This window comes from Bubalus kerabau, chromosome 3, assembly GCF_029407905.1.
Source record: "Bubalus kerabau isolate K-KA32 ecotype Philippines breed swamp buffalo chromosome 3, PCC_UOA_SB_1v2, whole genome shotgun sequence".
In the NCBI taxonomy this organism is placed as follows: domain Eukaryota; kingdom Metazoa; phylum Chordata; class Mammalia; order Artiodactyla; family Bovidae; genus Bubalus; species Bubalus kerabau.
The window spans coordinates 169155973-169179405 of NC_073626.1; the positions used below are offsets into that span (position 1 = coordinate 169155973).

A 23433-nucleotide genomic window follows, 5' to 3' on the forward strand; every position below is an offset into this window, starting at 1 on the left:
TAACATTTCTCCTTTAGGATGTACAATGAGGAGAGATGGCAGCCGGTATCCTGGGAGTTGCTGGGGACAACATGGAATATAAATGTTTCCATTAAATGGGAGATGAGATATATGTAACATAAGCTCATCTTCCTCTGAGCATGTCTTGTCGATGCCCTAATTCTTAATTGGTGGATTTTCATGTGCATTTTTTTATTGTGTTTTAGACTCAGCTGCCTGTGTATTCCCTAAACCTGACCACATCTTCCTATCTCCGGCTTGATATCTCACCATGCATCGGAGATCAAGAGGAGTTAACATTGGGCTGCTTCTGCTCCTTTCTCAAATCTTCCAGGTTGGAATCAACAATGTTCCACCTGTCACTCTGGCAACGTTGGCTCTCAACATCTGGTTCTTCTTGAATCCCCTGAAGCCGCTGCTTAGCTCCTGCCTCAGCGTGGAGAAGTGTTACCATCAGAAGGACTGGCAGCGCCTGCTGCTTTCTCCTCTTCACCACGCGGATGACTGGCACCTATATTTCAATATGGTATCCATGCTGTGGAAAGGAATTCATCTGGAGAGAAGACTGGGGAGTAGATGGTTTGCCTACATCATCGTCACGTTCTCCCTCCTCACTGGGGTGGTGTACCTGTTCTTGGAATTTGCTCTGGCAGAATTTCTGAATGAGCCTGACTTCAAAAGGAATTGTGCTGTCGGTTTCTCAGGTAAGGCAGACATATTTCTAAAGGTAGGCTGCCTGAAGACAGTAAGGGAGGTACAGCTGTTGTTATTTTTTTTTTAATTTTATTTAACTTTACAATATTGTATTGGTTTTGCCATATATCAAAATGAATCTGCCACAGGTATACATGTGTTCCCCATCCTGAACCCTCCTCCCTCCCCATACCATCTGTTGTTACTTTATGAAGCGGGGGTTTATTTATGAAGCTGTTGTTATTTATGAAGCAGGGGTTTATTTATGAAGCTGTTGTTATTTTATGAAGCGGGGGTCCCAGCCGGTGAGGGAACTGACATCTGAGTGGCTAAGGACTGCGGGGGCTTGGATTTTGGAGAAGAGGCTGATTGGAGCACAGGAGAGTCGTCGATTTTGCTATTTCCCATTACGTTGCATTATTCATTCTTGGACAGTTTAGACTATGGTCTACCCACAGGTGGTTTTGCAAGAAATAGGATTTTGGAACTATGCCCGGGCTCCATTGTGATGGGGCCAGAGAGAGAGAAGCACTGGTGTATTTGTGATAGGGAGTTCTCTAAAAAGATCAGCAGCCTCTCAATAATGCCATTAAAGGTACCACACCCTCTGATGGCACCTCCTTACCATGATATTCTCTATACGTGTGTGTGTGCTCAGTCATGTCTGACTCTTTTGTGACCCCATGGACTGTAGCCCACCAGCCTCCTCTGTCTGTGGGATTTCCCAGGCAAGAATACTGGAGCAGGTTGCCATTTCTATCTCCAAGGGATCTTTCTGACCCAGGGATTGAACCTGAGTCTCTTGCATCTCCTGCTTTGGTAGCTGGATCCTTTACCACTGTGCCTCTTGGGGAGCCCAGTCTCTATGCACAATTTATGCTATTTAATTAGTAACAGGTCCATAGGGAGGTGGCCTTGTGTTGATTTTCTAAGTTAGGAAGCTAAGGCACAGAGAAATCAGTCATGGTTATACACCTCGTAAGTGATGGAGCTGGGATCTGAAACTAGTCTACATGACATAAACCACATGTTACGTTGCCTCTCACTGTTGCCCCTCACTAGTTCTTTTCTTAAATTTTTCTTGTAGGGCTGAATTGCCATCAGACTTAAAATAGGTCTTCTTTAAAAATTATAATGTGAAGGGTAGAAGGGAAATTGTCCTGAAACAGAAGGAAAACAAACCCTTCCCTCTCCTTTCCCTGCTGTCCTTTCCCCTTTCCTCATCTTCATGCATCTGTGTGAGAAGAAAGGAAATATGCCCTGCCTTCAATATGTCTTTCCATAGGAGTTAGGAAAAAACACATTAATGGTGTTTTTTCAAATTGAGTTAAAAATCACATCAGATCAGATCAGATCAGTCACTCAGTCGTGTCCGACTCTTTGCGACCCCATGAATCGCAGCACACCAGGCCTCCCTGTCCATCACCAACTCCCGGAGTTCACTGAGACTCACGTCCATCGAGTCAGTGATGCCATCCAGCCATCTCATCCTCTGTCGTCCCCTTCTCCTCCTGCCCCCAGTCCCTCCCAGCATCAGAGTCTTTTCCAATGAGTCAACTCTTCACATGAGGTGGCCAAAGTACTGGAGTTTCAGCTTTAGCATCATTCCTTCCAAAGAAATCCCAGGGCTGATCTCCTTCAGAATGGGATTTTGAAGTTTAAATTCAGTCGCATTTAGTACCATTGCTCCTGCTGCGGCTAAGTCGCTTCAGTCGTGTCCGACCCTGTGCGACTCCACAGACAGCAGCCCACCAGGCTCCCCCGTCCCTGGGATTCTCCAGGCAAGAACACTGGAGTGGGTTGCCATTTCCTTCTCCGATGCATGAAAGTGAAAAGTGAAAGTGATGTTGCTCAGTCGTGTCCAACTTCTAGCGACCCCATGGACTGCAGCCTACCAGGCTCCTCCATCCATGGGATTTTCCAGGCAAGAGTACTGGAGTGGAGTGCCATTGCCTTCTCCGCATTTAGTACCATTACTAGTGTGTTATTCCCATTTTATGTGTTATATATTTAGTAGCATACTCAAAGTCAGTATGAACTTCTGTTAAGAAACATTGAAAGAGATTTCCCTGGTGGTCCAGTGCTTAAGGCTCCGGGATGCCATTGTAGGGGTTGAGGGTGTGATCCCTGGTTGGATTACTAAAGTCCTACATGCTTTTTGGTGCAGCCAAAAGATCAAAGGAAAAAAAAAAGAGACATTGAAGGAATGGTTACCTTGAGGATTGTCTTTCTGCCAAATGTTGGGTTGACTTGTTGTAAGGAATAGAGTATGTTTCAAAGTCAAGGGTTGGATGTAGTCAGATAATCATTTTTACTTCAGTTAGTTTTTTTTTTTCCAGTGTTGATCATCTCTGCCTTTGGATTGCTGATATTTGTTTGCTCTTTATTCTCTTTTAGGAGTATTGTTTGCTTTGAAAGTTCTGAACAACCATTGTTGCCCTGGAGGCTTTGTCAACGTTTTGGGCTTTCCTGTATCCAACAGATTTGCTTGTTGGGTGGAACTCTTGGCTATTCATTTCATCTCGCCAGGGTGAGTGTTTACTCTTAGAGAATGCAAATGAAGGACCTGATATTCCGTGGAGAAAGAATTGTAGTAATAACGAGGTAACTGGTTCTCTTTTACAGTGAAGTTTGTTCTTTATCTCTAAGGACAGAATACAGTTAATGGTTTTAATATCAGATATTCCTGTGTTTGAATCCCATCAGCTACTGAGCTGTGTGATTTTGATGTACTTGTCTTATGTGAGTTTCCATTTTCTCACCTTTTAAGTAGAACCTGGCACACAACTTAGGGGGTTAATATTAACCAGCCTGTCAATTAGTTAATTCTAATAATGATAATTCAGAGAGGCAGCTAGAAACCATATAATTTTAAAGATAAAATATCAAAAGATATTTTAGAGGACTAATGCTTTTAAGCCACTTTAGTTGTGAATTGTCTTGGTGATTTGATAATAAGCAGAAGATTTTACCCACAGTCTTGACATATGAATTGGATCAACTCTGAACTGTTTTGGGTGGACTGAAGCACAGGACCCCATTCCCTTTGATTCACCTCAATGTCACTGTGGCTGTGTCAGAAGTACCTCTGGAACCCTGGAGCTCCAGGGAACACAGTTTGGGAATCCCTGACATCTGTAACTTTTCCTCTACAGATCAGGACAAGGAAATTCAGAAGGCTTGGAGACTCATTGAACAGCTGGTGGTAGATACCAGGCTAGTTAGGATTCCAGCCTTCTGATTCCTGGTCTGAATGTTCCCAGGGGAGTGGGGATGGAGTTGGGGGTTGCTTTTCCACTTTGATTCTTTTTTCTACTTTCTCTTCAGAAAAAGGAATGAATTGTTTTTTATTTCCCTACCTCTTCCACCAGCTGCACTTCTCTTAATCTGTGTAATGCAACTGGAAGCCCATGGTTTGCACATTTATTTTTAAACTCTGGGGGCCTGGAAGCTGTTTGGAGAACAGAGAGATTCAGGAAGGTTCAGAAAGAAGTATGGATATTTTTTGGCTGCTTTTCTTTTCAGTAAGGAGCTCTTTTGTTTTGCTTTTGGTTTGTGTGACTATGTTGGGTGTCGTACTTTATTTGAGAGTGTTCTCCTTGGGCTGCGTGCGTGTCAGGCCAGTAACCTTGAGTCCTTCTTTAATGCTAATTTCCCCTCCCATCAGGGCAGCCTTCGCCAGCTGGTCTGTAAAAGGCAGTGGTGTAGCCGCTGAACTCCACTCATTTGCAACTATATTGTTATCTTGTGACAGTTCCACCAAGAAAGCCTAACAAAATCTTCAAAGTTTTCTTTGAAAAAGGATCCAGTAATGTGTGTCCCATATCTGAACAGCCCTCTCTATACCTTGTCACTCACAGCTCCCTGACTTGCTCGATGTGACTCGGTTCTCTGTGTAGACCAGAGACTCTTGTGTGTGAGGGCAGCACCCAACATTCATATGAAAATCACTCCCTCTGGTACTTGAACTTTTATTCTATAATGAATCCATTGAATAGCTGTGCCTTTAATATTCTCATGCAACTATTGCTTAAGACTCTCATCATGCATTTTTATTTTTTAGCAATACCACCCCCGCCTCCATTCCTTTTACATAGAAAAGACATGGTTGCATTTTTATGTAATATGCTTATTCTGCATGGAGAGACCTGAAATTCTGAGCCTGGGAATTAAGTGGAATTTCCTTTGAAGTCTGAAAGACTAAATCTTTTGGTTTTTGAAGATTTGACTACTTTGAATGATAAACTGATGATATCCAGGCATCTCCTTATGTGTGTGTCCAGTAGAGACAGAGTTGAGCACTGGTCCAGCAAACCTAAGAAGGGAGGGCTTCTTTGAGATGGATCTTGGAAGAATGGGAGAAACCAGAGCTCTGCTGTTCCGCATTATTATTCTCCTGGTGGTTGTCAATTAGAATTTTCATTGGGAAAACATTGTAAATCTTTAGAACAAAGCCTGCTTTATTGATGGACTTAATGAGCTGCCCTTTGGGAGGGGAAAAAAAAAATCTGCCAAGCAAACATTAGTGGCCCTCTGTGTTTTATGAAATCCACAGAATTAGTAATTTCCCCCAGTTAGGGAGTTTTATGGAGGGAAGCCACTCCAAACAGTCAGCCCTGTGAGGGGTATGGACCTGCACAGCAGGGTGAAGTAACCACTCTTCTTTGCTGGACCTTTTGCTCTTGATACCGAAAGCTCAGCTTCTCTGTACACCAATGCTGAATCAAATTTCAGAGACAGTTTTGGGTGAAGTAGAAAAGGATAGTTTTGCTGCTTTGCAGTCAAAGGGTGACACACAGCAGGTTCAATGCCCTCAAAACCTTGTGTCCTCACTTGGGGAAGGTAGAAGTTTTATAGTAATTGTTCGAAGAGGGAATGATCAGTCCATGGCCATTTCTTCTGATGAACTGGTGGTGAGGTAAGTAAGAGTCAACATCATCAGCTTTCAGTTCCAACTAGTCTGGGGTCTACAGGCTTGTGGGCAGCATACTATCCTTAATCATTAACCTCTCCCGCTTTGAGCAGGGGTCGGTATCTACAGAGCAGCTCAGAGATTGTGTGTGTCCATTGATGGAGAGACAGGACCTTGCCTCAAGGCTGCTCTTTTGACTGTTTCTCCCTGGCTTTGCATCCTCTCCCTTCCCTGGTTAACAACTGCTTGAATCTGCCCACTGGAACTCAGGGAAGGTCCTGGAGGCTGAATGAAGGCTGTTTGCTATAGTCACAGAAATGGGGGACACAGAGGCCTTGTGCCCAGGAGCCCCGCAGGGCCCTGCACGGTGTCCCTGTCACGGTTCCCATGTGTGGCTTGTGTCAGTGACCGCTGCACCTCACTTGGTCGTTTCCTTTCCCTGTGTGTCCTGGGACCCCGCTCGGTGGTTGTGTCTGAAGAAGTGACCCTGCTCCTAAGGTGGCACAGGAGGGAGGAGATTCCAAAATTCTAATTTTCACCTTAAAGCTCAAATTTTATTGACAATAGATACCACTGGGTTTTTATGGGGTTTTTTTGAAGGCTCACATTGTTTATTTTTAAGAAAATGTGTGCCATTTTCCATTTATTTAACCATGGGCAGTCAGTTTTTCTTTCGAGTAAGTGTGATGAGGGAGAGCTCATAAAAACAGTGGCCAGTTCATCTCATAGCTCAACCAACCACACTGGTGCTTTACTGAGAGATAAGCTCCTTAGTTGGATATAGAGTTGAAGTGCTTTTTGCCTATTTCCCATTTTGTCATATAGCATATGAAAAAGATGTATGCTTTTTAAGAAATTAAAATTTTACTATTTATCAAGGATATTCTTAAGCAGAGCTTCCATTTTTCTCTTTGAGTGTGAATCTGTGGCTGTGAGACACACAGCAACTCTTGATATTTTTTTGGAGTCATTGCCTTGGTTCACTTGATTCAAACAGCCAAGCCACAAGCAGTTGTATCCCCCATTGCTTTTATGTTGTTGTTGTTTAGTTGCTAAGTCTTGTCCGACTGTTTGCAACCCCCTGGACTGTAGCCTACCAGCCTCCTCTGTCCATGGCATTTCCCAGGCATGAATACTGGAGTGGGTTGCCGTTCCCTTCTCCGGGGGATCTTCCCCACCCAGGGGTTGGACCCCTGTCTCCTGCATCGGCAGGTGGGTTCTTTACCTTTGAGGCACCAGGAAAGCCCCCGTTGCTCTTATATCATTAATGAAAATGCCAGGACATGGGAAAGGGCAAATAATGCCTCAGTATTCTTATGAAAATAGTTTGGACTTCATGAACCACCGGAAGGGTCTCTGGGGCCTCCTGTGGTCCGTGGAGCCCACTTTGAGCATCACTGCTCCCAGCTCTCGGGCTGCCTCTCTGGCACCGCACCTGGCTGTGTCTTAACTTGTATGAAAGGAAAGATGGTTGCTTCATGCAGCCAGGGCTGGGAGAGAAAGGGAAGCAGTGAAGTATGCAAGAACACATGTAACCACTGAAATCGCTAGTTAACAATTCCCGATTAGCTGAACTGTTAAGGCTTTGTCCAAAGGAGAGTGGCCACTTGTCTCTGTCATTACAGGGACTGATTATAAGTTTTGTTCCACATGGACTTAGATGCAGGGAACTCCCGTCCTGCTTTGAGTTCTCTCCTTGCTTACATTTTGTGATAAGGTGCTTCTGGCATATTCATCTAAAATGCAACACGCATGTTCTTTCTTCCCCAGTAGTGCTGAGATAGGGAACATAAAAGGCATACCTTGTGTTTGAGTGCCAGTTGACACCTCTGTGGAGTTAGCTTTGTAGCAGTCTTTTGGACTTTTGCCTTGGGAATTAGGAATGAGGTTGAGGAATAACAATTTGGACGATGATGGTTACATCATCTCCTGTCCCATGTGTTCTTCTAGAACTTCACTTAGAGATGGGGTCTGGGGCTCCTCCCCCTGAATTGAGTGGGTTTGTGGCTCATTGCAATCAATAGATGGCAGCAGAAATGCCATGTTACTTCCGAAGCAAGAAGTCCTTTGCCTTATGAGTGGCAACACTGGCCCATAGAGCCCACATTCCCTGGTTCCCCCATGCTGTGAGGAAGCAGCACAACACGCGAGTGAAAGCCTGTTAGATATAGCCGTGTGTCAGCCCAGCCTCAACATGGTGGGGGTGAGACCGGCCACCCCGTGTGCTTCCTGAATTCCTGACCCACAGAATCTGCAAGTGGAAGAAAGCAAGTGTTATTTTATGCCTCTGCATGTGGGAGATTTGTCTTGTGTAATGCCAGACAGGTGAATGAAAAAGAAGTGGGGAAAGTAGAATGAAAAGCAGAGGAGTACAAAGGACAATGTGGGAGAGAGTCTGGAGTGAAGGTGGAAGAGAGCCAAGGAGGGCGGCTTGGGGAGGAATGCATGCTGGGATGCTGTGGTACCATGGGTCACAACAGCATCACCCATCAGGTAACAGGGCTTTAAAGCAGCGGTTGGCACTTGGGGGTTCTAATCCTTTAAAGGGTTCTGAAATCAGTGTAGTGAGACCCAAGCAGCGTTTGAAAGAGAGAGGAAGGAAGGAAGGGAGAGGGGAAAGAAAAGAGACAGACAGACCAGTGTTGAATGTGATAAGGGTGTTATTTCCAGGCACTTTTGTTTTAGGTGTATGTGTGCTGCATTTCTAAAGTGTGTTTTTAGTGTGGGACACAGTACAAAAATTTGGGGAGGTGCTGCTTTAAAGCAGCTATTAGTTGCTTAAACTAGAGTTAAATGCGTTTATTCTAAGGTCCGGGATATTTATTGTCTTCAGTGGAAGAGCATTAGATTGCCAGGTCTTGAGAGGCAATGAGAATACGCTGTGATGACAGATTTCTGCCAATTTATTATTTTTCATTAGAATAAGTATTAATTCACAAGGCTTATTAATTAATAATCATGCCAGCTTTCCAGATAGCTGTCTATATGGATATGTGTGCAAACAGATTTAGACTTCACCTACCTAAATCAGAATTGCTAGTAACGATTGCTCAGTTATAAACATTATTCTTAAAAATCCTTTGGAATTCAAGAGAAAGGGTTAATCTAGAACAAAGGAGACAATGAAATATAAAAGTTGACACATTTTCCCCAAAAGTGCAACATTCCTTTCCAAGCTTTTTAATGTATTGATAGATTCATTTCCAATAGCTTAGTAGAAAATAAAACCCAAATGAATATAGGGATAAAATACCTTGGGAGTTTGTGTAAATAAGCAAAGGACAAATGGGTAGATCCAATGATACCCAAGTTAATTGTGCTTTGGAGAGAAAGCTCCTTTAACAAGATGGACACGTACACACTGCTATATTTAAAACCAATTACCAACAAGGACCTGCTGTATAGCACAGGGAACTCTGCTCAATGTTATGTGGCAGCCTGGATGGGAAGGGAGTTTAGGGGAGAGTGGATACATGTATATATGGCCTACTCCCTTCACTGTTCACCTGAAACTGTCACAACATTGTTAATTGGCTATACTCCAGTACAAAGTAAAAAGTTTTAAAAGATGGCCTGAGGGATAAGAGCTAAGGAGGAACCGTGGTCTTCTCAGGGCCAGGGAGGGTAGTGGCAGCTCACTCAGAGGAGAGACGGCTGCCCTAAGAGATTCCTGTTTTTCAAGTGTGGATTAAGCTTTTTTTTCAAGAAGTTATACCAATTCATTATGTCATTTTTGTCAGTTTTAATGCAAATTGACCTGTATTGGAGGGGCCATAATTTTTTTTTAAACCCACTTTTTTAGTAGGTATAATGTATTGTTGTCAGGGTGTTTGGTGTGCTTGTGTATGTGTGTATATACAAATGTATTTATTGGCCAGGGTGAGCGTTTTCTGAAGCATTGTTTTTCTGTTTATATTATACAATGACATATTTTATTTTGTACCTACTGGCATGGTTGCATTTTTCTACTAAAGTTGGATGACACATGTATATAGAATTGATACTCACCCTCTGTTTTATTTCATGGAAGCATGTTTTCACAGCCTGTTAAGCAGTTCAGCTTGGGTCAACATTCCAGGACTCTCCTGAGGAGATTCTTCTTCTGCATTCCTTGGGTGTCCATTTATACATTTCCTTCCTTCTCTCTTTACAGGCTCCCCTAAAGGAAAGTAATATGAGTTATAGAAAAGAGTGAGTGAGTTTGTTTGTCTCCCAGGAGGGCTTACAGTTGAACAGAACTCAAGGTGAGAGCAGTACTTAACGAAAGCAATCATTCCCTTGGGTTAGGTTTTATGAGATGAGAATGAGAACTTTGGAGGCAGAGACTTTCCCTCCCATTAGGCCTGGAACTTTTTGAGGGACAAAGGAGTGTATAAATCATTTCCCTAGCTCTGGAGTCCAAGCTTGTGGCAAGAGAGAAGGCCTGTCCTTGTCCTGAACAGCTGAGCCATCCATCCCTGACCACTTAACGAAGAGCCTCAAGTTGAATAGGAAGTGCATCAAGAGCAGAAAATAATTTTATCTGATTACTGTGTTTTCTTCTTTTTTTTTTTTCTGAGAGATTTAGTGTAACAGTTTCTTTTAAAATCTGGTTATATTACCTAAAGAATTAAACTGAAAAGAAAACAGTAGCCAAATGAGAGTGTAACCTAATTTCTCCACTCCTAATTGAAAACCAGTATATTCATGCCTGCATGGCATGGCTCATAGCTTCATTGAGTTACTCAAGCCCCTTTGCCTTGATAAGGCTGTGATCCACGAAGGGGTATTCACTGTAGGAAAGTTCAAAATATATACAGATAAAGAACACAAATTGTCCATAATCTCCTATCCAGAGAAAACTACTTTCAGCATTCTGCCATTGCACACCCCTCCCCTCAAACTCAATTCTGTTTCCTACTTTTCTTGTTTAACTTGTTACAAGTACAGCTCTTCAAAAGCCTCAGCTTTAATGGCAGTATAATGATTCGTGTTGTAGTTTCCTTATTTTCTCATTCACTAATTTTACATGCTAATTTTATTACCTAATCATCCAAATTAGAAGTGAGAATGTTTATTAAAGCATTATTTGCTAGTCTTGGCTCCCAGATCTGAATATGTCCTTGGAGTAGATTTCCAGAATCAGTTCATGGGTTTGAACTATTTTTCATGGCTCTTTTATTCATTTTACTAACTTGTTTTCTCTAAGTTGGTTCTCATTTACAGCCCACCAACAGCATATGGGAGTGCCTACTTCCCCACTTCTTGACCAGACTGAATATTTGCTATAATATTTTTTTTTAATTTGATACATAACAAAAATTGTTTCCTTACTGTTGTTTATAATCTTTTGTTAGTGAAATTGGACAACTTTTTATTCCTTTCTAATAAATTTTATTTCCTTGTCCATGACTTATCTTTGTGTCCCCAACATACTTTCAAGATGCTGCAAAACTTAGTGACTGAACAATATGAATAAATTAATTGTTTATTGTTGATGAGTGGTGATACTGAATTTCAAGGGGTTCTTATTAGATTACATATACTAAGGGACCTTAAGTACACAGTACAGTTTTAAGTTATATAAATAATAACTTGGGGCTTCCCTGATGGCTCAGTGGTAAAAAATTAACTTGTAACAGAGGAGACTTGACTGATCCCTGGGTCAGGAGGATCCCCTGGAGAAGGAAATGGCAACTCACTCCAGTATTCTTGCCTGGAGAATCCCACAGACAGAGGAGCCTGGTGGGCTACAGTCCATGGGGTCACAAAGAGTTGGTTGTGACTGAGCAGGCACACACAAATAATAACTTAGTGTTTATGGGGATTTTTTTTGTCTGATATTAATCGATAAAGACTTAATTATAGCTAAGGACAGAAAGCCTTTTACACTGAAAATAAGAAATCTGATAGGTTGCTTTAGGAGTAGACTGAAGACAGGTTTTACCTATTTGTATGTTTCAAATAAATAAATTTTACTTTTTAGAATAGCCTTAGATTTACAGAAAAATTGTAAAGAGATACAGAAAGTTCCCCCATAACCTGCACCCAGTTTCACCTAATTTTGACATCTTAATGTCATGTATGGATATGAGAATTGGACTATACCTGTGGCGGATTCATTTTGATATTTGGCAAAACTAATACAGTTATGTAAAGTTTAAAAATAAAATAAAATTAAAAAAAAAAAAATAAAAAAAAAATAAGGCTGAGCACCAAAGAATTGATGCTTTTGAACTGTGGTGTTGGAGAATACTCTTGAGAGTCCCTTGGACTGCAAGGAGATCCAGCCAGTCCACCCTAAAGAAAATCAGTCCTGAATATTCATTGGAAGGACTGATGTTGAAGCTGAAACTCCAATACTTTGGCCACCTGATGCAAAGAGCTAACTCATTTGAAAAGACCTTGATGCTGGGAAAGATTGAGGGCAGGAGGAGAAGGGGAGGACAGAGGATGAGATGGTTGGATGGCATTACTGACTCAATGGGCATGAGTGTGAGTAAACTCCGGGAGTTGGTGATAGACAGGGAGGCCTGGTGTACCACGGTCCATGGGGTCACGAAGAGTAGGATATGACTGAGTGACTGGACTGAACTGAACGTTAGTATGGTATATTTGTTACAGTTGATGATCCAATATGATGCATAATTATTAACTAAACTCCTTTATACAGATTTCCCTAGTTTTTACCTGATGTCCTTTTTCTGTTCTAGGTTCTTAACTGGACTTCTGTGTGACATTTCATGTCTCCTTAGGCTCCTTTGTTAATCAGCTTGGGCAGTAATAACAAAATACTATAGATTGGATGGCTTGAATAACAGAATTTAATTTTCACACAGTTCTAGAGGCTAGAAGTTCAAGATTAAGGTGCCAGCATGGTTGATGTCTAGCGAGGAGTCTCTTCCTAGCTTATCATGGCTATCTTCTTACTGTGTCTTCACATAACAGAGAGACCGAAAGAGAGAGCATGCAACAATCATGACAGTTCAGTCGCTCAGTCGTGTCTGACTCTTTGCCACCCATGAATTGCAGCACGCCAGGCCTCCCTGTCCATCACCAACTCCCGGAGTTCACTCAAACTCACGTCCATTGAGTCGATGATGCCATCCAGCCATCTCATCCTCTGTTGTCCCCTTCTCCTCCTGCCCCCAATCCCTCCCAGCATCAGAGTCTTTTCCAATAAGTCAACTCTTTGCATGAGGTGGCCAAAGTACAGGAGTTTCAGCTTTAGCATCATTCCTTCCAAAGAACGCCCAGGACTGATCTCCTTTAGGATAGACTGGTTGGATCTCCTTGCAGTCCAAGGGACTCTCAGGAGTCTTCTCCAATACCACAGTTCAAAAGCATCAATTCTTCGGCGCTCAGCCTTCTTCACAGTCCAACTCTCACATCCATACATGACCACTGGTAAAACCATAACCTTGACTAGCCGGACCTTTGTTGGCAAAGTAATGTCTCTGCTTTTCAATATGCTGTTTAGGTTGGTCATAACTTTCCTTCCAAGGAGTAAGCGTCTTTTAATTTCATGGCTGCGGTCACCATCTGCAGTGATTTTGGAGCCCAAAAAAATAAAGTCTGACACTGTTTCCACTGTTTCCCCATCTATTTCCCATGAAGTGGTGGGACCGGATGCCATGATCTTCGTTTTCTGAATGTTGAGCTTTAAGCCAACTTTTTCACTCTCCACTTTCACTTTCATCAAGAGGCTTTTTAGTGCCTCTTCACTTTCTGCCCTATGGGTGGTGTCATCTGCATATCTGAGGTTATTGATATTTCTCCCAGTAATCTTGATTCCAGCTTGTGCTTCTTCCAGCCCAGCGTTTCTCATGATGTACTCTGCATATAAGTTAAATAAGCAGGGTGACAATATACAGCCTTGACATACTCCTTTTCCTATTTGGAACCAGTCTGTTGTTCCATGTCCAGTTCTAACTGTTGCTTCCTGACCTGCATATAGGTTTCTCAAGAAGCAGGTCAGGTGGTCTGGTATTCCCATCTCTTTCAGAATTTTCCACAGTTTATTGTGATCCACACAGTCAAAGGCTTTGGCATAATCCATAAAGCAGAAATAGATATTTTTCTGGAACTCTCTTGCTTTTTTAATGATCCAGAGGATGTTGGCAATTTGATCTCTGATTCCTCTGCCTTTTCTAAAACCAGCTTGAACATCTGAAAGTTCACAGTTCACATATTGCTGAAGCCTGGCTTGGAGAATTTTGAGCATTACTTTACTAGTATGTGAGATGAATGCAATTGTGTGGTAGTCTGAGCATTCTTTGGCATTGCCTTTCTTAGGGATTGGAATGAAAACTGACCTTTTCCAGTCCTGTGGCCACTGCTGAGTTTCCCAAATTTGCTGACATATTGAGTGCAGCACTTTCACAGCATCATCTTTCAGGATTTGAAATAGCTCCACTGGAATTCCATCACCTCCAGTAGCTTTGTTTGTAGTGATGCTTTCTAAGGCCCACTTGACTTCACATTCCAGGATGTCTGGCTCTAGGTGAGTGATCACACCATCATGATTATCTTGGTCATGAAGATCTTTTTTGTACAGTTCTGTGTATTCCTGCCACCTCTTCTTAATATCTTCTGCTTCTGTTAGGTCCATACCATTTCTGTCCTTTATCGAGCCCATCTTTGCATGAAATGTTCCCTTGGTATCTCTAATTTTCTTGAAGAGATCTCTAGTCTTTCCCATTCTGTTGTTTTCCTCTATTTCTTTGCATTGATTGCTGAGGAAAGCTTTCTTATCTCTTCTTGCTATTCTTTGGAACTCTGCATTCAGATGCTTGTATCTTTCCTTTTCTCCTTTGCTTTTCACTTCTCTTCTTTTCACATCTATTTGTAAGGCCTCCCCAGACAGCCATTTTGCTTTTTTGCATTTCTTTTCCATGGGGATGGTCTTGATCCCTGTCTCCTGTACCATGTCATGAACCTCCATCCATAGTTCATCAGGCACTCTATCTATCAGATCTAGTCCCTTAAATCTATTTCTCACTTCCACTGTATAATCATAAGAGATTTGATTTAGGTCATACCTGAATGGTCTAGTGGTTTTCCCTACTTTCTTCAATTTAAGTCTGAATTTGGCAATAAGGAGCTCATGATCTGAGCCACAGTCAGCTCCCGGTCTTGTTTTTGCTGACTGTATAGAGCTTCTCCATCTTTGGCTGCAAAGAATATAATCAGTCTGATTTCGGTGTCGCCTATCTGGATGTCTCTGCTTTTTAATATGCTGTCTAGGTTGGTCATAGTTAGATGCTGTTTTTCCTAAATGTCCATGTGTATAAGCATTAACTTCTTTGATTTGCCCTCTTGTGATTCAGAAGCAGTGTTCAGTTAACCATTGGCAGGATTTCTAAGCAAGTTTTTTGTTTTCTTTAAATTAATTTATTTAAATTGGAGGCTGATTGCTTTACAATATTTTGGTGTTTTTGTCATACATTGACTTGAATGAGCCACGGGTGTACATGTGTCCCCCATCCTGAACCCCCATTCCTCTAAGCAAGTTTTAATTTAGGTATATGAACATATATTGTCTTTTCTTAAATGGCACTGCTGTGGTTCCATTGTAAGATGTGCACGTCATACACAGAGGTAGATATGAGAAATTTCCATCCCAACTAGAGCACACTAGCGTGGAGGACTCCTGCTGTCGGTAAATTACTCAGACCTTGTTTCAGACCTGCTTCACCCAATCAGTTGGCTCAGAATAACAGAGAAGAACAGTAGGCAGAAATGAGGAAGCAGCTGTTTTTCCAGTTGAGCGAAGAGTTGTCTGGAATAAGGTTCACTGCGCAGGTTGAAACTAATTGGCCATCATGCTGTGATGTAATTGTGGGTTTGTGGATGATAATACCTACCTAATCTGTACTTAACTAACTAGGCTTGTTAATGATCAATTCTGGTGACTTGGTGACAGGTGCAAGGCTTGGGTTTACTATACTGACTGTCTCAGGTAATGATGACTACAAGTTAGTTTTAAAAGATGAAATTTTTTATAAATTAAAGTGATATGCCATAAGTTAATAGCTGCATCTTATTAAATTAAAGAGCCCTGTGTAATATGTGTTTTACAGGAAAATACGTTTTTTGATCTGAAAAGTTAATTACCAATTGCAGCAATTATTTTGAGTTGATTGTCTTCTTACTAATAGTTTTTTCATTAAAAAAATGAGCCCTGTGAAGTATAGTACATTTATTTCCCTTGGGAGTATCAGTGTTTAGAATGTGCACTTTGGTCTACTTGGATCTTTTTTTCAGGAGACAGTTATTGGAGATAAATGTTACACAGAGTTCACTCTCAACTAGTAAGATGATAAATCACATCTCTGTAGATTTTGTGGTATATTTACTTAATTCTTCCCATTTCAGTATAAGAAGGAATGTTTTTAAATAGAAAGCTCTTTATATTTGCTAATTTTCCCCTCCTCTTCTGCAGGATTAAGTGATTTTTAGTTAAAAGTCTTGGGAGTTAAATAGTCAAGAGGACTGTTTTCCATTTACATTCAGGTTTGGTTTAAATTATGCAAAATGAAGACAGTCGGTGCTATGAATTGAAATCATTAGTGCATCAATTATTCCATGATAACCAGCTGAGAGCAGGCTGCAGACTACATGAATGTTCCTTCCATTTCAACTTGGCTTCTCATTAGCTTATATGAGAGATAAAATAATTTGATTCTAATTTATCTCTCTTTAAATGGACATTGTTCCCCTCTGAATTCAAGAGGAGAGCATTTTAATTTTGCAGTTGTTTATAACACACAGGTCAAATAAATAACAAATTTTATTTCCAGCAATATATATCTCCTTTATGATTTATATTACTGTAGTTTCTTGATTCTAAGACATACTTTCTCCCCCTGCATCTTTTTAGGGCAAAATAAGCCATGAACATAATAAAGATAACATCATAAATCTGTGGGGATAATAAGGGTTATTTAGCAAATGGTTCTTGAAGAAGAGTTGAACCATTTGGAAGAAACTGTTGTTGTTCAACTTATAGTTTTAATTCAGTATACCCTAAAACAACTTTCATATAGATTATGTTTAGAAGATTTAAAAAATAGCATCTAAAAAATGTCTAAGAAATTTCAGTGAGGTAAATTTTTCAGGTCTTGAGTTGAGAGGAAACTTCCAAACATAAAACAATAACACAATCTCAAATGTAGGTAAAAGCAATTTTCTCTAGGTCCAAATATACTATTAGTTAAAAGACCAAAAATATATTAGAAATATATTTGGAAAAAGAAGATCATATTTTTGGTGGTGAATGGTACTAATTGCAAGAAAAAGTCCATCAATAGGCTGTTAACAGAAAAAAAAATGAATGCGTGACCTAATAAATGTATGACAAAAATTCATTATTGACCAAATAATGAGTATTAAAATAATGGGCTATTTTACTTATTAAACCAATAAGACTTAAAGATTATCACAGTTGTTAAGAGTTTGGTGAAATGAGAGTTTACATAAACTTCTGTTGGTGCTGTATCTTGGTATAAACTTTCTGAAAAGTCATTTGGTGATATGTATCGAAAGCTGCAAAAAGTTTATACCCTTTAATTTGGTAATTACTTTTCTAGGAAATTGTCCAAATTAGAAATAACAGTAAATACAAAAAATGATAGATGTAAGCATATTTATTGTCATAAAGTGTTGGAAAATTGGAAACCACTTAACAATCCAATAACAGGTAAATGGTTAAATGATAATGTAGTAGAATATTATATAGCCATTAAAATGCTATTTTCAGAGATTATCTTAATGAATTGGAAGATCCTCAAGTTGAGTAGAAAGTAGAATACAAAGTATTACATGTGGTGTGGTTTCAATTTTTTTTCCAAACTAAGAATAGTCACAAAAAGGGCTAAGGAAAAACAAATAACAATATTATTAGTGTTAATGTTGTGGAATTTTATCATTTTTCTTTAACTGTTTTTGGTCAGATTCTCTATAGTGAGCATGCATTGTTTACATGGAAAGACTTGAGTTATTAAAATATAAACACCGTATTTGCATGATCCTTAACTTTCTTGTCCCTCCCAAGTTCAGGAGGGCAGAGCTATCATCTATCCTGTTCTCTGCGTATCCTCAGTGTCTACAATAGTGCTTGGTACATCATAGTCAGTAAAATGTATGTTTGTTGAATAAAGACACTTTGAGGTGACTAGCCCAATTAAAGATAATAGGCAAAGTGTAAGTTGAGTTACTGACCTTGTTCAGAAGTCTAGCATGGAAAGAAGTCAGATGTAAAACCTGAGTGCCTAGTTAGAAGGCAGCGTCCATTCAAATGGGCAAAGAGAAAATGACATTCAGGAGGCTGAGAGGCAGCTCAGCAATGGGGCTAGGATGGTGGAAGTGCCCCTGGGCTCATCTCATCCTCCTGAGAGACCACATGTTCCTACATCAGATAATGAGATAAACAGGGACTGTGCACCAGCTACAAAGGCAGCTTGAATCACCTCTAAAACTGCAGAGATTTTATAGGCTATATTATCTGATCACAAAGTAATGATAAGGACTTAAAAAAGTAAATATGAGGGGCATCCCTGGTGGTCCGGTGGCTACGACTCTGAGCTCCCAATGCAGGCGGCCTGGGTTCAATACCTGGTTGGGAAACTAGATCCCACGTGCTGCCACTAAGCCCTGCTGCTGCTGCTACGTCGCTTCAGTCGTGTCCGACTCTGTGCAACCCCATAGACAGCAGCCCACCAGGCTTCTCGTCCCTGGGATTCTCCAGGCAAGAACACTGGAGTGGGTTGCCATTTCCCTCTCCAATGCATGAAAGTGAAAAGTGAAAGTGAAGTTGCTCAGTCGTGTCTGACTCTTAGTGACCCCATGGACTGCAGCCCACCAGGCTCCTCCGTCCATGGGATTATCTAGGCAAGAGTACTGGAGTGGGGTGCCATTGCCTTCTCCGACTAAGACCTGGTGCAGCTAAATACACAAATACTTAGGGGGAAAAAAGACTGAATTTGAGTAAAAGGAAAAAAAAAATCCCAATAATTATTCATAATCACTTGGAAATTTAAATAACTCCCTGATGAAGAGGAAATGATAATTAAAAAAAAAAACTTTAGAAATGAATAGCTGGAGCACTCCATATCAAACCCTTAAGTTCTTTTTATAATATAGTAAGAAAGTTTTTTAAAAAGCTTTAAAAGGTAAATAAGTGAAGTCCTCATCTTAAACTAAAAAAGGAATCAATATAAGATTAAGGAAAGATGGAATTGGTAAAAGTAAAACTTTTTTAAAGAAAAAATAGATAACTGGAAGGCCATATCTTTGAAAAGATGAATCAAATGGGCAAACCTGTGGCAAGCTTAATTAAGAAACTTAGAAGGAAAATTTGAAACATAAATATGAAAAAGATGTAAGCATAGATATGGAGGAAGCTGGATCAACTTTCAAATGGATGTATGTTTTCATAAACTTTTTTTCCCTGTATTAAGAGATAGCTTTTTTGATTATTAAAATTTTGGACTCATTAAACCCCAAATTTCTTTATAAAAGAAAACATTATGGAACAAATAATATGGGTATGTAATTTTTTACAAGTCTCTGAGTTTCCAAGAGGTATTCCAACATCGGTATTGCATACACACTTGTAGAATTTATTTGATGAGATCTTACCAAGTGTCAGTTTGTGAGGACTTAAATCCTGTAACTTTGGAGGGAAGATGTCCCACTGTAGCTGACATTGCACAGATTTTTTTTTTTTTTTCTTATTTAGAACTTCTTGTTTTAGTGGCCATGTGGGACTTTAGCTCCCCAACCAAGGATAGAACCCATTCCCACTGCTGTGGAGGCACAGAGTCTTAACTGCTGGACCACCAGGGAAGTCCTGACATTGTGCAAATTTTGATGAACCAGCTGATTTTACTTGGAGGGTGGCATGCATTCATCGAATGATAGAAACCAAGTAACTTGAACTCTGAACAAAGGCTCGCCTTGCTTCCTATTCCTCTCCAGTGATTTTGTGAAGTGTGCTGCTCCAGCGGGTAAAAATACTTAAGGACTTGATAATGAAAGACCTTATACAGAGTCTGCTTCTCTAGCACATATTTTTATAGATGTTGAAAACGTTGTTGTCAAATGGTATTTTAAAAACTGTCAGGTGTGTGTGTTTTTCAAATGAGTTTTAAATAATTCAGTACTATGCAGGCGGTAGAAAAACGGCTTTATAAACTTGCAGTGCTCTTTTGTACTGAATATACAAGTAGAGTCTATGAATTAAAAATGAACACTATCCAATCCATCTTTTTACCAATAACCAGTGTAGTGTTGATGGAAATTCACTGTTACTGTTTTTTCTTTGTTTTTTTACATTTTCCCATTAGAAAATTGCCTTGAAGTTATTTAAGCATAGGTATCTTGTGTGTGTGTGTGTGTGTGTGTGTGTGCATGCATGTTCTGTAGTGTCTGACTCTTTTGCGACCCCATGGCTGTAGCCCTCCAGGCTCCTCTGTCCGTGGGATTCTCCAGACAAGAGTACTGGAGTGCGTTGCCATTTCCTCCTCCAGGTGCTCTTCTCCACCCGGGGATCGCACCTGTGTCTCTTGCGTCTCCTGCACTGGCAGGCAGGTTCTCTGCCACTTGTCACCTGGGAAGCCATCGTGTGTACTTATGGTGAAATAGGTTTCCAGCAGGAGCGATGTCTGGTTTGTCTGTCCTGATGGCTGACTCCTGGCAGCCTCCTTCCCTTTTCTTCCCTCTTGTGTGCTGCTGACTGAGGGATGAGCAAAGAGTCCATGTGGAAGGTAGTTCACTTTGAGTAAGTGTCAGAATCCTCAGAGCATGCCCATCCAGACAGTTGGTGTCTGAGTAACCTTGTGGAAGATTAAAAGTCCTCTCCTTGATTCGAGAGTCTAATTGGGAGTAAAAAAGTAAGGGTCATGGATTGTTATGAGTCTTCACCACATTTCTCATTGATTCATCACTCCTCTCATATTTCTCCTGATCTCATCCAGGAAAGCTCATCCCTGGATAAAGCTAAGTGGCATGCATCATCCTATGTACAGTTCTTCTTCCTGCCCATAAAGAATTATAGGTTTTCTGAAGGCATAAGAATTTTCTTCTTCATCATGGTCATTACTACGGCTCATATTTGATTTTGTTTCCCTCAGGTGTTTGGCACTAATAATAGTGGTATTAGTCATGTTCTAAAAAGATGCTTACTCCTTGGAAGAAAAGCTATAATCAACCTTGACAGCATATTAAAAAGCAGAGATGTTACTTTGCCAACAAAGGTCCATCTAGTCAAGGCTATGGTTTTTCCAGTAGTCATATATGGGTATGGATGTGAGAGTTGGACTATAAAGAAAGCTGAGCACCGAAAAATTGATGCTTTTGAACTGTGGTTTGGAGAATACTCTTGAGAGTCCCTTGGACTGCAAGGAGATCCAACCAGCCCATCCTAAAGGAAATCAGTCCTGAATATTCATTGGAAGGACTGATCCTGAAGCTGAAACTCCAATACTTTGGCCCCTGATGCGAAGAGCTGACTCACTGGAAAAGACCCTGATGCTGGGAAAGATTGGTGGTGCGAGGAAAAGAGGATGACAGAGGATGAGATGGTTGGATGGTATTACCAACTCAATGGGCATGAGTTTGAGTAAACTCCTGGAGTTGGTGATGGACAGGGAGGCCTGGCGTGCTGCAGTCCATGGAATCGCAAAGAGTCTGACATGACTAAGCAACTGAACTGAACTGAGTCATGTTCTGGTGTTGTCAGATCTCTAACCTGAGAACCTCAGAGTTAGGCATTAAATGGCTTTCATGGCAAAAGATTTAAGGTGTATTTGCCAGGATGGAAAAATGACCATAAAGTCACAGTGGTTGAAAACACCTATCTTTAAGCTCTTTTGCATTGTAGCAGTTTTAGGGCAAATTTTAAAGATTTGCCCTAAGAAATGGTAAAAGTTCATTTAAAATTCATAAACTGCACTCCAGTGTCTCTCTCAGTGCACCACATATGATTGCTATCAAATGTCCTGAGCAGACTGATTATATACTGTTTAACACACAACCTTTGTAATGGTGTTTCAGATGATACAAGACTGACTCGTTCTGAGTACAGTAGGGACCCCCTTCTTCTGATCGAATATGTTCCGAGACCCACAGTGGATGCCTGAAATCAGGGATCATGCTGTACCCTGTATGAATGTTCTTCCTCTACATACATACCGAGGATAAAGCTCAACTTATAAATTAGACACAGAGATTAATAGTGGTTGTTGTTGCTGTTGTTCAGTTGCCAAGTCATGTCCAGCTCTTTGCAACTCCGTGGACGGCAGCATGCCAAGCTTCCCTGTCCCTCACCATCCCCTGGAGTTTGCCCAAGTTCACATCCATTGAATCGGTGATGCCATCCAACTGTCTCATCCTCTGTCACCCACATCCTCCTGCTTTCAGTCTTTCCCAGCATCAGGGTCTTTCCAATAAGTTAGCTGTTCACATCGGGTGGCCAAAGTATTGGAGCTTCAGCTTCAGCATCAGTCCTTCCAATGAGTATTCAGGGTTGATTTTTTTTTTTTAGGATTGACTGGTTTGATCTCCTCACTGTCCAGTGGAGTCTCCAGAGTCTTCTCCAACACCACAGTTCAAAAGCATCCATTCTTCTGTGCTCAGCCTTCTGTATGGTCCGACGCTCATATCCATACATAACTACTGGAAAGAGTAACAGTAACAATAATAAAATAGAACAATCACAACAATATCCTGCAATAAAAGTTATGTGAATGTGGTCTCTCAGAATACCTTATTGTACAAATTTAATATTTTTTCCATCTTAATTAAATGCTTATCACACACCATGATAGCCAAACTTTTGCAGTTTGAGATGTGCCAGCAAAGCTAGCACAAATCTTTTTCCCTTCTTCTCAATTTCATTGATAGAAGATTCATTCTTATTGCAGATTTTAGCAACCTCAGCGTACGGTTTTTCCTCTTTATTAAGTTGAAAACTTCTACCTTTTCACTTAAAGGAAACACTTTAAGGCTTATCTTTGGCAGATCTGAATTGCCCTTGTACTTTGGGGCTATGATTAAGTAAAATAAGAGTGACTTGAACACAAATCCTTGGATACCATGGCAGTTGATCTGATAACCCAGATGCTACTCAATATCTCCAGACATATATGCTGGACAAAAGGATAGCTGACAGACTGAGACAGTGACAGATTTCATCAGGCTACTCAGAGCAGCACACAATTTAAAATTTATGAATTTTTTATTTCTAGAATTTTCCATATAATATTTTTGGACCATGGTTGACCTTGGGTTGCTGAAACCTCAGAATGCATAATCATGGATAAGGGGACACTGTTATATTTAGCCTGAAATGACTCACGAGAGCTGTTGTTTCCTGTCCACATAGAGGTGGACTGCCCAGCTAATGAGATGGGTGTTTTTCCTATGCCTCATGTTGTTCTAAGATCCTCTTCCGAAGTCTTCATTTTTAATGATGACTTTGACGTCTTTTGATCTACATTCTATAGAATTTTGCATGCTGGTTTCAGTTGAGTTTTCATAAGGTTCAACTCAGAATCAGTGCTTTAAAAAGAAAAAAGATTGGATGGGGAACGGGCATCAAAAGATCTTAGAAAACAGTAAAGAAAATTAAAACCACCTGGTGAAACAAGTCTTTTAGTAGATTTGAAGGAGGCACACATAGCTGTTTTGAAAGTTTGTTGAGGGGTACAAATTAGAAATCAGTACATTAGTTCATTTTGGGGAAATGTTTTATGGGTAAAACATGATCCAGTATATTGTTAGACTTGTGTTACATGAACAGTTATATGGTTTCTGGTCACACATGTGGCCTCTTATCCTCATGTTCC

The 23433-nt window shown here is 40.6% G+C and overlaps 1 protein-coding gene and 1 long non-coding RNA gene across 21 annotated transcripts in view; both read left to right on the forward strand.

Annotated features, from left to right (window-relative positions):
- The window catches only part of RHBDD1 (rhomboid domain containing 1), a 208775-nt gene that overhangs the window by 28250 nt on the left and 157092 nt on the right, over positions 1 to 23433 (forward strand). For 19 of the 20 annotated variants that reach the window (XM_055573614.1, XM_055573618.1, XM_055573613.1 and 16 more), the window contains 2 exons: positions 207 to 704; positions 3091 to 3223. In XM_055573614.1, the coding sequence (XP_055429589.1) occupies positions 272 to 704; positions 3091 to 3223 (566 nt within the window). In that variant the 5' untranslated portion in view covers positions 207 to 271. The remainder of the gene's footprint in view (positions 1 to 206; positions 705 to 3090; positions 3224 to 23433) is intronic. The other variant, XM_055573634.1, reaches the window with a different exon arrangement.
- LOC129646836 (uncharacterized) lies at positions 3956 to 22337 on the forward strand. Its single transcript, XR_008712193.1, has 2 exons — positions 3956 to 4652; positions 22131 to 22337. It is a non-coding gene; the product is annotated as an uncharacterized LOC129646836 (long non-coding RNA).